We start from the raw sequence: 18292 nt of genomic DNA on the forward strand, positions 1-18292 counted from the left end.
GTGTGAAAAATTAATTGTAATTCAGTTTTCTGAAATTAGAATTATGATTTCCTTTTATAGAGAAAATAAGAGCAGTTAGAAATTTCCAGTAAAATCATCAATTTAAAAATATGAATACCACTTCATAAAACTCTTCATATTCTATTGCTGTGGTCTGAAATGAAAAGTTGATATTTTATTTGCTTTCCTTTTTTTCTTAGATAATATTAAATGCACCTTTAAAGTAGTGTTGTATATATCAATTTTTTTCACCAAAAAAAAAAAAAAAAAAGGTAAACTGGGCATGGTGGGGCACACCTACAATCCCAGCTATTCAGGAGGCTGATGCGGGAGGATCAAGTTTCATGTCAGTCTGAAAACTTAAGAAGACCCGGTTTCAACATAAAACATTTTTTAAAAGTCTGAGGAAGTAGACTCAGGTGATCTTCCAAGAATCCTTGTGGGCTCTACTAAAAAATGCAATAAGAATCATATGCATTTAATAAAATAGTTTTATTAGCTGTATGGATTACTTATTATTTAGTTATTAACATGAGCATATATATATTTTAATAATAAACATCAAAGTCCTATAATTACAGGGAAATAATTACACATGAAAATAATGTTTAAAGGGATGTTGATATGTGTAAGTTTTCAAACTGACATTTGGTAATAGTTTTCTAAGAAAATAGAGTTAAATAAAAGAAGTTAAAGTAATAGAATTCATATTAGCTTAAGAAATTCCTATACAGAACTGATCACACTAAGCAAAAAGTTTAATTTTATACAGAGTGTAAAAAGGATACACTGGCCATTTCAAGTATGTGATGTCAGAAATGAACAGATTTATGAGGTTCTGACATATTTATTTTATGAGTTTGAGATTTTCATTTATTTTTTTAGGAAAAGGTCTCTATGCAGTCCAGGCTGGCCTTGAACTCATTATGGTAGCCCAGGCTGGCCCCAAACTCATGGCATTCCTCCTGCCTCAGCCTCCCAAGTGCTGGAATTGAATTTGAAATTCTTAAAAGAATGAAGAAGTCAGGGACTTAAAATTTCCAAAACCTTTTGACATTGTGATTCATTCTGTATTGCTGTACTGTTCTGGGAGCTTCTGATTTTTGTAAAGAGATGAATGAATCTAAATAATCAGGATTAGGAAGGGAAAAGGAGGAGAAAGTGGAGAGGAAAGGAACATAGTATATTTCTACAGTCTGTTTCTCTCTTATTTTAAACTGAAAATAGGATCATCCCATGCAGTTGGCCTGAAAACTAAACATGATGCCAGTAATTGGAGAAGACGGAAGGTATACTTCATAAAAATTGCCTTCTCTCAACATACACAGACATATAGCTCTCTCTATGGATCGCTTTTATATCAAAACTCATTATTAAAATCTCAATCACCAAAACATATTGAACACAGGCCAAAGCCAATGGTGCCTATGGCTGACAAAAAGGAATAAAATCTCTTTTTCAACAAATTCAAAATCTAACAATTAACCGTAAAACCAAAAAGAAAACAACACATTTCCTTGTTAAAATCTGATCCTTTCATCCTGTGAACATTTTTTAGCATGGCATATGACAGCAGAAGTATAAATGATCCTTTACAAATATGTCAAAGTTAATTATTGGAAGAAAAAAATTGCAACCAGATTTTTAGACCCACTTTTGGTCTACAACTATGTATTCATAAATTCCAAACTGCCAAAATAGAAATGGAAAGCTTGGCATTTCATTGTCTAAATTAGAAAATACTTACACTATTGGTTTTTCCAGGCGACTTCCCTGTGAACCAACAATCTCCCCCAATGTACAAAACACTTGTCCCAGAAAGTCCTAAAATAGATAAAAGGATTAAAGCTCATAAGTCCCCAAACTATTTTATAGTATATATTTTGTACTTCACATTTGCATTTTTATTGCTGAAATACTGAATTTCTAGCCTCCAATAGTAAATAAAGTATACCCGATATGAATTTATTTTAGCAAGTAGCTTTCCTAAAAGTCTCCACAAGATTTTGTGGTAATGCCAATGCATTTCTTTTCTTTTATGTTTTAAACTGCAACAGAAATGGAAAATTTTTTGAGGTTTGGAATGCCAATTGGCTTGACTTTGGATGTCTCTGAAACTTCTAACCTGTTGGTTGAGGGAACAAAGCAAAAATACCCATGGCAGAGGTGGTTAATGATCCCAGAACCAGTTAGAGAAAGGTAATGTGAAGTAGGGGCGCCAACCACACTGCCAGACATCTATTCCAGCACCACCACTGACCACCTGCATTCACAGGCAATTAGTTTCACCTGATTCTTCCTCTCTGACTAGTACCAGAAACCCTTCACAGAGTTGTTTTGAGGGTTCAACAAGTTATTTCTTGAGTTACATTAGCATATAGTAAGTACCTAAAAGAGTGTTAAGTAAAATAGATACAATATAATATTCAATAGATACAACAGAAACATACAACTAGAAAATTCATATTTTCAAGATTCAAAATAACTCTGCAACCTGAGAGATTTGAATTTCACATACAAAAATAATATTCTAAGGCCGGGGATTTAGCTCAGTGGGTCTGGCGCCTGCCCTGCAAGTGCAAGGACCCGAGTTTAATCCCCAGTACCAAAAAATAAATAAATAAATAAATAAAAAATAATATTCTAGAGGGCTTTTTTAATGTTTTAAATAGTAAATAACAACCAGCTCGTATATTCTGACAATGGACATCATGCTACCTAAGAATTTAAAGACCTCAAATAAAATCCAACCTCACATATTCATAGAAAAAGGGTTCTAACACCATCTGGATTTTTGGGTGAAGAAAACAGGGAGCTGTTTCAGGAAGAAACACAAACCTGTCCAGTTTATGAGGTATATGAGGTTTATGAGGTATATATGTGTTTCAGGAAGAAACACAAACCTGTCCTGTATATGAGATGTGATCAAAAACTATGGTGAGTAGTTTTTAAATCATTATTTAGAAATTAATTACAGTAAAAGACACATTGCTATTAATCTCCCCCAAAACACTCCTCCACACATTAAACAGACTTATCCCATCATTCTCCCCACTTTCTGAACCAGTTCTGGAAGTCCTCTTTTGTGAGTATCTTTAGTTGTGCTGCCATGGCTGCCTCAATGTCCTAAATCAATTAAAAATGTTTGCCTTCAGACCTGGGATTTAGCTCAGTGGTTCTGCTGCCTGCCTTGCAAGCGACATGGTCCTGAGTTCGATTCCCAGTACCAAGAAAGAAAAAAAATGTTTGCCTTCCATGGTCACTTTCCATCTGGGAAAGAGCCAGAAGTCACATGGTGCCAGATCTAGTGAATAAGGTGGTTAAGGACAACATATTGTTTTTAAGAACCTGTCTCCCTTGGATGGTTAGATGGCACTTGGCAGCAGCATTCACTGTATTTTTGAAAACAGACCTCCAGAACTGCTTCAGAAAGTAGCAAAACTGACGGGATAAGTATATACAAAGGAAGGAGTAATAGTTTGAGGGAAATTAATGGCAATGTATCTTTTACTATACATACACATATATACATATATACATATATATACACATATATACATATATACATATATATACACGTATATACATATATACGCATATATATATATATATATATATATATATATATTTGTGTGTGTGTACCAGGGATCAAACTCAGGACCTTGCGCTTACAAGAGAGGCAGCAGAACCACTGAGCTAAATCCCCGGCCCTAATTTTTTTAATTTAAACATTCACTGTAAATTTTGAGCATCCCTTGTATGACTCAGAGAATTACTTTGTCCTAAAGGAGAATGTAGGAGATCTCCCTGAACTGCTTGTGCAGTGAACTGGTTCAGGAAAAACCCTAAAAAGGATGAACAAAAGACTAATAGCAAAAAAAAAAAAAAAAAAAGGAAAAAAATTTACCAAATACAGTAAACAAATCTACTTATTAAATGTATAGGGCATTATACTCACTTCACTGAAGTCACAGACAAGACTGTTCTCAAAAATAAATAAACAATACCAACTCATGCTTAGGAACTAGTATTGGCTTGCTTTATGGGTAAGAGAATTGAGGCACAGAGAAAGAAATTCGGAGTCATGATGCAGGTAGGCTGGGCAGTCTAAATCCAAGGCTCGCTCACCTACACACTATGCCAAACCTTGCTGCTTCTCTGCTTCTAGCCTAATGAGAAAAATGAGAATCAGCTACACAAAGCCTAACAAGCTACAAATGTAAAAACCATGTTACTCAGTGGGTAAAAAGAGGAGTGAAGAATACTCTAAGACAAAGGAGGGGAAAAAAGACCTCTACAATCTGTGGTTGCCTGGGAAACATTTTCCCAAAAGAAGGAAGTCTTGAGGACTAGGTAGTAGTCTGACTATGGAGAAGAACATTGGAAACTAGTCTCAGATAACAGATCAGAGTTACAGGCAAGAAAGAAATGAGAAAAGGAGCTCAAGGAAATGAAATACCAGCCTAAGGAAGACCCTCAGGGCTACACTGAGAGTTGTCTTAGCATAATCAGAAGCAACCAGAAGCTGTGGCAATGCAGAGACACCTTTTGAACAGTGCATTCAGACACGAATGGTGACCAGGCACTGCCAGAATAGTGCCTTTGTAGGGTGGACTGAGTGGGGAGGAAAATCTGGAAGCCAGATCCACCAAAAGGCTGCAACAGTTCATCAGAAGCCAACTGTTGAGACCCAAACCAAGGTTGTAGAAAATGTTAAGGAACAGCGCACAAAAGAATGACTGTTTTTGTACATGGTAGGAGTTGGGAACGGTAGAGGGGAGAGAGGATCTGAATCAACACCTGTAATCTCAGCACTTGGGGGGCTAAGTCAGGAGGACCACAAGTGCAAGGCCAGAATGGGTTATATGGCAAGACCTCTCCTTGACCAAAACCAAAAAAGTTAAAATAAAAAAATTTTTAAAAATCTCTGAATCTAAATAGAACCTGGTGACTGACCCATGGCTATTCCATCAAAAAACTAAGTTACTTAAGATTTACTTTTAAGTATGCAAAAAGAACTTAATGCTTTAACCTATTTAAACTAAATATCATTAACAGTATCCTTTACCAATTTCTAAACAGATTTTACAATGTGGTTATAGGAGTCTAATAAACCTAAATTTTTCTAAATCTCATGACAGTCAGATACAGTTGAACATTGAACATCTGTAATATTTTACTGCTTTTCTGAGTCAGCTATGAAAAACACACCTGGGGCATTCTAGAACTTTTTGCTAAGAATAGTTATATTAATGGGCAGCTGCAAACATTACATATTAATGGATTTGGCCAATGGGGTAACTAATCTGAGTAAAGGGTGTGTACTACATTCTAGAAAAGAAAACCTGTATATTGAGCATACTTAACTTAGGGTTCACACCTACTAGATAACAGAAGATGCCACTGTTGAATCACCACTGCTGAACAAAAAGAAAATTAAGATAACTAAATTAATAAAAATATGCATCAAAAGTTATGGTGTGCATGTATGTATATTATACTACATTTTGCCCCATATATTTATAGCATTTATGGAATTGTTTTATGTTTCTGTGTCTATGTGTATTCCCTACCATGCAATAATATTAACTATTCACAGTGCAAAAGTCAACACATAATATTTATCAATCACTCACTGTGTCAAAAAGTTCTGATGAAATCATATTTCAGCTACCTTAATGGTTCAGACCTCCTATGTATTTTAATGACATTAGTAATACAATTAGTGACTTCAAAAGGTTATTTTAGGCTATTTTAGCAAAGATGTAAATAAAACTAAGCTATAATATGAGATCCTTTACTGTCTCACTCTAGTGCTGTGTTCCAGTTGGCCAGACATAATTAGATCACAATAATATTTCCAGGCCCATTTCTTCAACTCCAACCCACATATAGACTAAATTTAGCTTGGAGTATCTCTGGTAGTTAGGGGAAATGCTTCAATTTATTCATTTTAGCTATTGGGCTGTCCCTAAACTGACCATGAAATCAGTAAATACTTGTTTGAGTGAATTATTACTTCATAGTCTAAATGATAGGCTAATAAAACTTAGTTTTGGAATCAGTTTAAATATATCCAATTAATATTGTTAATAAAAAATAGGATGCATTCCAGCACTCTTAACTGATATCCAAATGCCACAATTTAGTATGCTGATATTGAAGCTGAAAGACCTAACAGTTTGAGGTAGAAGAGAAAGGAGAAAAGCAAAGAGTACAGAAATACAAAGCATTTTATAACAATAACTTGAGTTTTACATTACGTAGATCATTTTAAAAACCTAAGTAAACAATCAGAAGGATTATTTCCACAGCAATTTAAATCTAAATTTATACTTAACAAACAACTCTATGTCCAAGGAAGCACTGCTATATTATCAAGTTCCAGTTGATCATAATCCAAATATATTTGTTTCCTCTCTTCTTTCTTAGTAATATGCAGGAGAATGTCTACTTATTTCTTCAAATTTATTGCTTTAATTATTTCTTAAGTACCAGTATTTACTGATCAATTCTCTCCCCCTAAATTTTATTTTACAATGCAACTTGTACTTGTATAGTATACATTCATTAAAAATTAATCCCTTGAGCTTTGATAATTCCACACATATATAAATGAAGTTTATTTACAGTAAAAGAACTGGTTTTGCTTGTTGGTTGGTCCGTATGCTTCCTAGCTTGCCTGCTAGATACAAATGTTAATGGTTCCTATATATCCTTTTTAAAAAGATCTCATACATATATACACACCTTTGTTTTGCAAAGTAGTATAACTTACTCATTTGAATAAATAGTAGCATAATCCTAAACAAATAAGAAGTATGTAGGTCTACACTTTGTTCAGATCTAGAATGAACCACTGACTGATGTCTGTCGGCTTCAGTTTCCTAATCTATAATGTACACATAATACTACCTCATGGGTTGCTGGAAGGACTACATAAGACAATATATGTAAATGATATATCAAAGCACTGAATATATGCACAGGCATCTAATAATATGTCTTCTTTATCCTCCTACTCCCCTGGGTTAAAATTACTATATACACTGTACTCAAAACTTGCTATAAGAGTCTAATACAGGGGATACTATACGGTATCAAAATAAAATAATGTATTTTCTTTTCTAAAGTCGCTTTACAGGCACGGTCAATACATTTTTGTTCAAACAAATGCCCATTGTAAATGTGAGTATGAAATCTAAATACGTCTTATTTGTCTTACATGTTGACAAGTATACATTTAAACATGCATATGTAGCGCCGGGATTTAGCTCAGTGGCTTCACTGCCTGCTGCGCAAGCGCAAGAACCTGAGTTCGATCCCCGGTACCAAAAAATAAACATACATATGTAAAACAATGACATTTTGAAAACAATGGTATACTGAACATGAACCATTGACTGCAAGGAAAAATTCTGATTTCTATACTACTCTAAAGCAATTAATTACCACATGTAATTTACAATTAATATTACCATACACAATTTCACAAGCATTCCATGTATAGCATCTTTCTCCTAAAAGTTCCACAGAAGATAATCATTAAATGACTTTCTTATTACATAAGTGATCAATGAGCATCCGAAAATATAATTTCCCTAATTAACAGATAATTTAGATGAAAAGCCATTCAGTAGTTTTATTGGTAGCTCAGTTTTAATACAGCACAATAACTGGGTGCAGTCAACTATTTAGGAGCTGATCAATAGATTTCTTCAAGACACAGAATTGCTATTGGCTTCAATTGTGAATTTTGCTTCTACCTATTTTGTGGTTGTTTAACTGGTTTGTAGTCATTTATATTAGGTAATGACAGCAAGAGAAAATGAGTGATAAAATTTTCTTGCCTTTTGTAACCTTTCAGCCATTGTGATAAAAAAAAAATTGGTGAGGAAATGAAAACTCCTATTACCTGTAAAAAATGTTTTTCTGGTGCTCCCTGCTAATACTTCAGACTTCCTTTGTATTTAATTAATTCACAAAAATCAAACCAGAAATAAAGACTGGGGTGTGGCTTGGCTACATTACACACTATAAACTATACAGCAATCATTCTTAAAAATCAAACATGCTACTTCTTGGGGATCAGGCAAACTCCACATAGAATGAGTAGATTCAGTATTTTAGTAGAAACAACTTGTCACATTTTAACATTACAATAAAACAATTTGTTTCAAAACAAGGATTTGTCTTTTCGCGGTATTTATGTATGTTACTGGGGACTAAACCCAGGACCTTCACACTGAAGTACATCCCCAGTCCTTCCTTTGTTATTTTGAGACATGGTCATGCTAAGTCATTAAGTTCCACTGGACTCAAACTTGTGATCTCCTATCTGAGCTACTCACAGTGTTTGGATTACAAGCATGTGCCACCCCGTCTAGCTAAGGGCCATTCTGAAATGCTACAATTCCACTTAATATAACTTAACGAGTGCTAAAGTTACTATCATCAAGCCTACCTCAGGCCTTATTTCCACCTCTGTCTCAAAGTCTAACACAGATTCTCTCAGACCCTATTAAAAATGTAAATGGGAAGCATAATCCATACATAGAACGTCAGTCATAAATGCTTTAGCTTGAATATGTTTATGAGGCTCTCATCAGCTAAGGTTTAGAAAGAAGGCTACATAGAGAAAGAAATTTTTTATCTAGCAGGCATCAGAGGATTACATGGTGGGCACTCAGGCAAGGCCTCTCAAAGGTGACAACTAACAAAGCTTCTCAGTAGTATGAGAGGGAGAAGAACGTGAATGTCTGTGGCAAAGAATGCCAAGTAGGAGAAAAAGCAAGTACAAATCCCTGAGACAAGAACATACCTGGGTGCTCATGGAAAAGTAAGAGCACCAGTATGTTAAAACAGAGTAATCACAGAGAACAGCAGAATAGGAGGTCACCAGGGCCCTGGCACCGTCTGCAATTCCTTGCCAGGTGTGGAGGAGCCCCTTGCACCATCTCTCTTCACTGGCTTTGAAAATGGTAATCTGGCTGAATTTCTTCCACCCGATTTCTAAATCTTAAAGTTCCCCATGAGTCTATTTTAATATTGTCTCCATTTATACTACCTTTAGATGACTCTGAGTTCCAACTTTATTGGTTGATGGTTCCCAAATCCAAATGTATAGTTTCCAGACATTTCCTAATCACCATCTCCATTTTGATGGTTACTGAAGGACTCAAACTTAACAGGAACCTGGTCTTACTCCTAGCTTCTCAATCCTCACCCCTTGCCTCAATCTCTTTCTCCCCAGTATACTCTATGGCAAAAATTGCATCATTACTTACCAGGCTGTTCTCACCAGGAGCCATAACCTAGGAGGCATTCTCACTTCACTGTTACATCTGACACGAGCAATCATACCACCAATATATATTCCAAGTCTCACCACCTCTTACGCTTCAACAGCTTTAGCCATCATATACTGTTTATCTACAACAGACTCAAGATTGTGCTCCTTAATTCCAATGGTGCTTCTCCATCCCATTCTCCACTTAATCCACCACAGTCACTATTCAAATGAGTCAATCAGAACTTCCCCCTCCAAGAACAGCCATTAAAAGGCAAAGCCCAAACATCTTTTTTAACCATAGCCTATAAATCCTCAAATCACCTGATTCATATGTCCCCTTCCAACTATTTCATCCTGCTCTGCTTGGCATTCATAATGCTTTAAATACGATCACCATCTTGCTGTCAAAGCAACATACCAAACTACTTCTTGTCTCCAGGCCTTTGGACTGCTCTTTCTTTTGCATGGAATGCTACTTCCCTAGATTTTCAGTATCCCTGCCTTCTCCTCAGAAGTATATACTCAGTAAGTGAACTGGGGTAGAACCAAGCTGCTTGGGTGAGGGGCACCTCAGCTTCTAGCTAATGTTACTTTTCCAGTCATTCTCTTGCACTATTACTATCTTGTTAATACAAGTGATATAAAGAAAATAAATTATCCTAATCATTAAATTGAACTCATGTTCAATGAATAAATAAATCTGCCCAACTCACCTCCCAGACTACAAAGTACAAGCTGTTTGAGGACAGTTTGCTTGTTTCCTATTCATTGATAATATCCCACCCATGCCCTGGAATATATCACTTAACTGACTATAGGAATATATATAGGAAGGGATAGATAGACAGACAGACAGAGACAGAGAGAGCTGAAGTTACTATACATAAATATTAAAATTTAGTTCAGTTATATATAGATTAACATAATGAAAGTATCTTGCACTATTTATGTATCTGTTCTATGGCAAAAAAAAAAAAAAAAGGATTTCACAGTCCAAACACTTAATGTTCAAATGGAAATGTAAAATACAACTAATCTACATGTGGAGTTTCATAATGCATGATACTTTGAAAATATATTTAAAAACATACATGCTTTCACTGAAGGTTAGTGCCTTCACAGCAACATAATCCAGTAAGCAATTAACATATCTGAAACAAAAGTTTTAGTGAGTGCCTTCTGAGATCAGCCAAGTTGACAGAATGTTTTCTTGGATTGCCACATGGGTATGAAATGTTCATACACAAAGTATCATTTTGATATCATCTAGTCCAGCACACCAGAATCCTAGATGAAGCAATTATAGGGTTACTATTAATCTTTTCATTAATTATTCAACTGATGCAATTAAATTATGCAAATGAAAGTATGCTATGTTGTTCTGTTAATGGCATTAAGAACAGTGGGCTCATTTGCACCCCAGAGAACAAACTTGGAATTCAAAATGCCATGTTTTCTTCACAGCACCTAACACTTCGAAGGGAAAATATTTTAGTGAAGAGATTTCCTCAGAGAATTCTAAGAGGGATAAATCCTCACCAGGAATCTGTCACTAGATTCTATCAGTCTTCACCTGGGGCACAATGCTTTCCCACGGAAAACTTCACCACCAGCAGAGGCAATGAAAACCATACTGTCTTTTTTTTTTCCTGGTACCAGGGGATTGAACTCAGGACCTTGCCCTTGTGAGGCAGGCAGTGGAACCACTGAGCTAAATCCCGGGCCCAAAACCATACTGTCTTTTGAGTCTCACTCACCTCACATTCACTGTTAAGTGTTAGAAATCCAAGGTATAGTTCTTTTTTTTTTGTTTTCTTGGTTTTTTTTGTTTTTTCTCATTGGGAATTGTACCTTTATATAATGCATCTTGGTTCTTATTTTTTCCCCATTCCTAGCCCTCCCTTCACTCCCTCCACCCTTCCCTATTTACAAAGACTTTATTTCCATTTTTTCCATTTCTCATCATTTTTTCCTTTCCCTTCTTTCCTTTCCCCTGCCCCTCCCACTACCCCAACCCCTTTGGACCTTTTCTTCCTATTTTACATTATCGATTAGTCATTCTAATCATTGGTACATTTTAGGTATACAATATAATGACATTCATCATTGGAAATTTGCACCTTTACATAGTCTCTCTTGATTCTTATTTTTCACCCATGCCCAGCCCTTCCTTCAACCCCTCCAGTCCTCCCTATTTACAAAGATTTTCTTCCTATTTTTCCATTTTCTCATATTAATCCCATTCCCTTCTATCCTTTCCCAGCCCTCCCACTTCCTTCCCCTTTGCCCCTTTTCTTCCTATTTCACATTACCTATTATACATTTAGTCCTTGTTTACACTTTCAGTTTCTCACACCAAAGAAACTATTCGGTATTTATACATGTGTGTCCTATTTATTTCACTTAAGAGTATTGCCTCAATGTACATCCACTTAACTATAAATGTCTCTAATTTCTCATTTTTTATGGCTGAGTAATACTCCATTTTATTAAAAAACCACATTTTCTTTCTCCAGTCTCCAGTTGATGGGCATTTGGGCTGTTTCCAAGTTTTAGCGATTGCAAACTGCACTGCTATGAACATGGGTGCACATATATCACTGTGGTATGATTTTTTAATTCTTTGGGGAAGATCCCCAGCAGTGGAATAGTGGGGTCAAATGGGACTTCCAGTCCTAGTTCTTTGAGGTATCTCCATACTGATTTCCACAGTGCTTGCACCAGTCTACACTCCCTCCAGCAGTGGAGCAGGGTTCCTCTTTCCCCACAGCCCCACCAGAATTTTGATTGGTTGATTTCATGATAGCAGCCATTCTTTCTGGAGTGAGGTGGAATCTCAGCATTGTTTTCATTTGCATCTCTCGAATGACAAGTGATGTTGAACATTTTTTCATGTATTTATTTGCTATTTCTACTTCTTTGTCTGAGAAATGTCTGTTCATTTCAGATGCCCATTTTCGGATTGGGTCTTTAAATTTGGGAGGTCTGATCTTTTTAAGTTCTTTATAGATTCGAGAGAGTAGACCTTTGTCTGAGGAAGAGCAGGTGAAGATATTTTCCCACATTGTGGGTTGTCTCTTCACACTGCTGGTGGTTTCTCTTGCTGTGCAGAAGCTTTTTAATAAGAAGAGATCCCATTTGTCGATTGTTTGTGCTAGTTCACGGGCAACTGAGGTTTTGTTCATAAAATCTTTTCCTACACCGATGTCTTCAAAGGTTCTACCTAACCTCTGTTCCAACTGGTTCAGAGTTTCTATTTTAATATTTAGATCTTTAATCCATTTTGATTTTAGTTTAGTGCATGGTGAGAGATATAGGTCTAGTTTTAATCTTTGGCAAGTTGAAGCTCAATTTTTCCAGCACCATTTATTAAAGAGGCTATCTTTCCTCCAGTGAGGGTGTTTGGCTCCTTTATCAAAGATGAGATGGCTGAGTGTGTCTGGCGTTGTTTCTGCATCTTCTAATCTGTTCCACTGGTCCTCAAGTCTGTTTCTTTGCCAGTACCATGCTGTTTTTATCATAGTAGCTTTGTAGTAGAGCTGCAGGTTGGGGATTCTGAAACCCCCTGCCATGTCTCTGTTGCCTAGAATTGCTTTTGCTAATCTGGGTCTCTTCTTGCTCCAAATGAATTTTTGGATTGTTTTCTCGAGGTCTATGAAGTATGCTGCTGGGATCTCAATTGGAATTGCATTAAATCTATATAACAGTTTTGGAAGTATGGCCATTTTCACTATATTAATCCTTCCTACCCAGGAGCAGGGGATGTCTGTCCATTTGCTGATATCATCTTCAATCTCTCTTTTCAGAGTGCCATAGTTTTCAGAGAAGAGGTCTTTGATTTCTTTCATTAGGATGATTCCTAGGTATTTCAGTTTTTTGGATGCTATTGTGAAAGGAATAATTTGTCCTATTTCTCTCTCAGTGAGACTGTCATTGGTGTAGAGGAAAGCTATTGATTTTTGTGTGTTGATCTTGTAACCAGCTACTTGACTGAATTTGGTTATTAAGTCTAGAAGACTTTTGGTGGAGTTCTTGTGGTCTTCTATATAGAGTATCATGACATCTGCAAATAATGACAATTTGACTTCTTCATTTCCTATCTTTATTCCTTTTATTTCTTTCTCTTGTCTAATTGCCATGGCTAATGTTTCCAGAACTATATTGAACAGGAGTGGTGATAGTGGACATCCTTGTCTTGTTCCTGATTTTAGTGTGAAGGATTTCCGTTTTTGACCATTGAGTATGATATTGGCTGTTGGTTTTTCATAGATGGCTTCTATCAATTTGAGGTAGAGACCATCTATTCCAATTTTTTGTAGGGTTTTTATCATAAATGCATGTTGGATTTTGTCAAATGCTTTTTCTGCATCTATGGAGATAATTATATGGTTTTTGTCCTTGGCTCTATTGATATAGTGTATTACCTTGTTTGATTTGCGTATATTGAACCATCCCTGCATCCCTGGGATGAATCCCACTTGATCAGGGTGTATGATCTTCTTGATGATCTTCTGCATTCTGTTTGCCAGTATCTTATTAAGGATTTTTGCATCTATGTTCATTAGTGAGATTGGCCTATAGTTCTCTTTTTCAGTTGGGTCTTTCTCTGCTTTGGGGATCAAGGTGATGCTTGCTTCCAGGAATGAATTTGGGAGTATTGTTTCCCTTTCAATTTCATTGAAGAGTTTAAAGAGTAGTGGCAGCAGTTCCTCTCTAAATGTCTTGTAGAATTCAGCAGTGAAGCCATCAGGGCCCGGGCTTTTCTTAGTTGATAAGTTTTTAATTAAATTTTCAATTTCATTGGTTGATATTGGGTTGTTCAGAATTTTTAGGTCTTCTTCGTTCAACTTTGGTAATTTCATATGTATCTAGGAATCTGTCCATTTCTTCTGTGTTGTCCATCTTATTGGCATATAGGTTCTGGAAGTAGGTATTGATGATCCTCTGGATTTGTGCAGGGTCTGGTGTAATTTCACCCTTTTCATTCCTAATTGCATGGATTTGGGCCTTTTCTTTCCTTTTTCTGACAAGGTTGGCTAAAGGTTTGTCAATTTTGTTGATTCTTTCGAAGAACCAACTCTTGGCTTCATTGATTTTTTGTATCGTTCTCTTAACCTCCATTGCATTGATTTCTCCTCTGATCTTTATAATTTCCTCCCTTGTATGAGCTTTGGGGTTGTCCTGCTCTTCTTTTTCTAGAAGCTTGAGGTTCAGCATCAGGTTGTTTAATTGGGCTCATTCTGTTTTCCTAATATGTGTAGTCACTGCTGTGAATTTCCCTTGTAAGACTGCTTTCATTGTGTCCCACAGATTCTGATATGTTGTACTGTCACTGTCATTTAATTGAAGGAACTGTCTGACTTCTTCAATTTCCTCAATAACCCATTGGTTATTCAGTAGTGTGTTGTTCAATTTCCATGTGTTTATGAAGTCTTTTGAGTTTCTTTTGCTATGGATCTCCAATTTCATTGCACTATGGTGTGATAATATACAGGGGATAACTTTAATTCCTTTGCACTTACTTAAACATGTTCTATGTGTGAGTATGTGGTCTATTTTGGAGAATGACCCATGTGCAGCTGAGAAGAATGTCTATTCTGATTTTGCGGGGTGGAAGACTCTGTAAACATCTGTTAAGTTCATTTGTTCAAGAGTTCAATTGAGTTCTAGTATTTCATTACTTATTTTTAGTCTAGTTGATCTGTTTATCACAGTGGGGTGTTGAGGTCCCCCACTACAATTGTATTAGTGCATATATGACTTTTCATGTCCGTTAGTATTTGTTTTATATAGTTGGGTGCACTAGTGTTTGGTGCATAGATATTTATGATTGTCATCTCTTCCTCTTGGATTCTTCCCTTTACAAGGATGTAGTGTCCTTCTTCATCTCTCTTAATCAATGTTGGTTTGAAATCTACTTGATCTGCAAAGAGGATAGCTACTCCTGCTTTTTTTGGGGTTCCTGTCACATGGAGTATTGTTTTCCACCCTTTAACTTTCAGTCTATGAGTTTCCTTTTGAATGAAGTGTGTTTCTTGTATGCAGCATATTGTTGGATTTTGCTTCTTGACCCATTCTGCCAGTCTATTTCTTTTGATTGGTGAATTGAGACCATTTACATTGATGGTTATAACTGAAACGTATTGACTTGTCATTGCCATGACTTTTTCTTTTTGTTGGGTTCTCCCCCTTTCCATTTAATTTCTTGTCATGCCAGATGGGTTCATTCTGCTTTGCTTCCTGGGGTTGTGATCCTCAATATCTGTTCCTAGGCTATTGTGTAAAATTCTTTGGAGTGCTGGTTTGGTATTCACAAAGTTCCTAAGGTGCTCTTTGTCATGAAAGTATCTTATTTCTCCATCCATTTTGAAAGATAGTTTTGCAGGTTACCTCAATCTGGGTTGGAGGCTGTTTTCTTTTAGGGCTTGGAATATGTCACTCCAAGCTCTTCTTGCCTTGATGGTTTGTGTTGAGAAGTCTGCTGTGATTCTGATGGGCTTTCCTTTGTATGTGATTTGTTTCTTTTCTCTCACTGCTTGGAGAACTTTGTTCTTCTGTTGTGTTTCTGGAATCTTAACAATTATATGCCTATGTGTAGATTTTTTTTGATCAAGGCTATTTGGAGTCCTATATGCCTCACTTATCTGTATGTCAAGCTCTTTTCCCCTGCTTGGGAAGTTTTCTGCCATTATTTCTGTGAAGAGTATTTTTATGTCATCTGCACTCTCTCCTGTTTCTTCATTGACTCCAATCAGTCTTATGTTATTCTTTTTTGCATCATCTAGCAGCTGCTGGATTGATTTTTCATGTTCCCTTAGAATTTTGAAGCAATTTTTCTTTTCCTGGTCACTAATTGCAATCTTATCTTCTATATCTGAAATTCTGTCCTCACATTGGCTCATTCTGCTGTGTAGACTTTCAGTGGAGTTTTTCATGTCCTGGAAATCTATTTGCATCTGTTTTATGGATTCTATTTGTTTCTTATGTTGGGATTCCATCATGTTCCTGAGCTCCTCTCTAGATTTATTAATCATGTCTTGCACTAGGGGCCCAATTTCTCCTGTTATCTGAGAAATTATTTCTGATTTCATTTTTTCCAGATCCCCTTTTGTTGCCAGTTCAGTGGGTCCAGGTGGTTGAGTATCAGAGTGTTCCATCTCATTTCCCTTTGGGGTTGCTGTAGGTGATCTGGAAGTTTGGTTTTGAGATTTATTTACGTGTTTTCTCATTTCAACTGGGGCAGGGGGCTGTTAGCACCTGCATGGATGACCTCCTCTGAGCTGGGTGAGGTGGGACAGGGGCCGGGAGCAGCGGTTGGGATGGTCACCCAAAAGCCCTTTCCTGTGGGCTGGGAGCAGCCGGAGGAATGGTGGCTGGGAAACCCCTTCCTCTGGACCAGGAGCAGTGGGATGGTGGCTCAGAAGCCCCTCCCTCTGGGCCGAGAGCGGTGGGAGGGATGGTGGCCCGGAAGACCCTTCCTCTGGGCCAGAAGCAGTGGGACAGAAGGTGGCCCAAAAGCCCTTTCCTCTGGCTTGGGAGCAGCGGGAGGGATGGTGACTGGGAAGCCCCTTCTTCTGGACCAGGAGCAGTGGGACGACGGCTCAGAAGCCCCTACCTCTGGGCCGGGAACAGTGGAACTCAGTACCTTGGTCTGGTCGTCTGGTGTCCTCTGCGTGTTTGTAGTGTGGAATCAGGTGGCTGCCTGTCTGCAGCGGGGTGATTCGGTGTCTTCCGCATGACTCAGGACCTCGGTAGGGCGTGCACAGACCTGCCTGTCTGCAGGGGGCTGATTCGGCGTGTGTTCCACGCGACTGGGGACCTCAGTAGGGTGTGGCTATAGTTCTTTAGTATATCTCAATTTTTTCTAATAGTATCACAAATAGGTTTTTAACAAGATCCTTAAGTAAAGGATACTTAGACACCAAGATTCCTAAACACCAAGTCATCCTAAAAGATAATTCTTTCAAAATTATCAGAAATTAGAATTTAAACATTTGTCATTGCTAGTTCAAGGACTTTTTTTTTCTTGCTTCCAAATCCCTGTTGTAAAAGATAAATAAATGCCTCCACTCTACATCCAAGTCTGGGCACTTAGCAGTCTTTTCTAAAAGGCCCCAGTTTATAATGCACTTTGTAAATTTGGCAGGTAGACAGCTACACTCTTAAAGAATCGTATCCTCAGGAAACAGATTTAGCTTGTTTATTGGTTCCTCCGATCTTCAAAATGCATTATGACTTTCTTTTGGGTTGAATGAGTTAGATGCTCTTTAGCTAAAATGTGTACTTGGATGCTTTAAAAATGAGGAAGAACTTTTACTGTTGGTTTCTAACGGGAATTCAAGGCAGTTGTCTCTAACAGTTCTTACTGATTCAAAACATACATTTCCTCCTTCTTTGTCATACTTCATCCACTAATTAATCAAGGCACTTACCAATTTTTATTATTAACTATGCATATTTTTAAAATTTAACACAGATTAAAAAGTGAGACAATATGAAACATGTGAAGGGAGGCTATGTAATACTTCAGGAAAGGGTAATGAGAATCTGAACTAAGGAAATAACAGCAAGAAAGGAAAGAGAGAGAAAGAGAAAACAATTCTTTGTTAGAATGAACAGGATGTGGTGATTCACCGCATGTGGTAGTGTGATAAAAGGTAGTTAATGATACATCTAAGTTGCCCAAGTAAACTGTGTTGATGGATTATTCTCACGGTAAAATTTAAAGACAGTGGAATAAGACTGACATGAAAAAAATCATAAATTTTACAAATTTTAGTTTTAGTCTTTGCAGAATATCTTCCAGGAAATACTTAACAAGCAAATAGGAAACTCATGTACACAGAGGGACAGACACATGGGAGTCACAAGATAAGGTACAAAAATAACTGAGTTTACTCAAGGAACACATACAGTTCACTGGGATGAAAATTAAAAATAAGCTACAAGAAATGCCAATATTAAGCCATACAAGGAGGAAGCCAAGTTTTTAAATGATGA

At 36.9% G+C, this 18292-nt stretch overlaps 1 protein-coding gene across 8 annotated transcripts in view; it reads right to left on the reverse strand.

Moving 5' to 3' along the window:
* Cpne8 (copine 8) overlaps window positions 1-18292 on the reverse strand; it is a 236302-nt gene that overhangs the window by 154569 nt on the left and 63441 nt on the right. For 5 of the 8 annotated variants that reach the window (XM_004855010.4, XM_021236528.2, XM_013075988.3 and 2 more), the window contains one exon: window positions 1748-1824. The exons of the other annotated variants lie outside the window; for them this stretch is intronic. In XM_004855010.4, coding sequence (XP_004855067.1) covers window positions 1748-1824 — 77 coding nt within the window. The remainder of the gene's footprint in view (window positions 1-1747; window positions 1825-18292) is intronic. 8 annotated transcript variants of the gene reach the window in all.

This window comes from Heterocephalus glaber, unplaced genomic scaffold (assembly GCF_053883595.1).
Source record: "Heterocephalus glaber isolate CG9 unplaced genomic scaffold, H.glaber_assembly_v1.0 deba00001733, whole genome shotgun sequence".
In the NCBI taxonomy this organism is placed as follows: Eukaryota; Metazoa; Chordata; class Mammalia; order Rodentia; family Bathyergidae; genus Heterocephalus; species Heterocephalus glaber.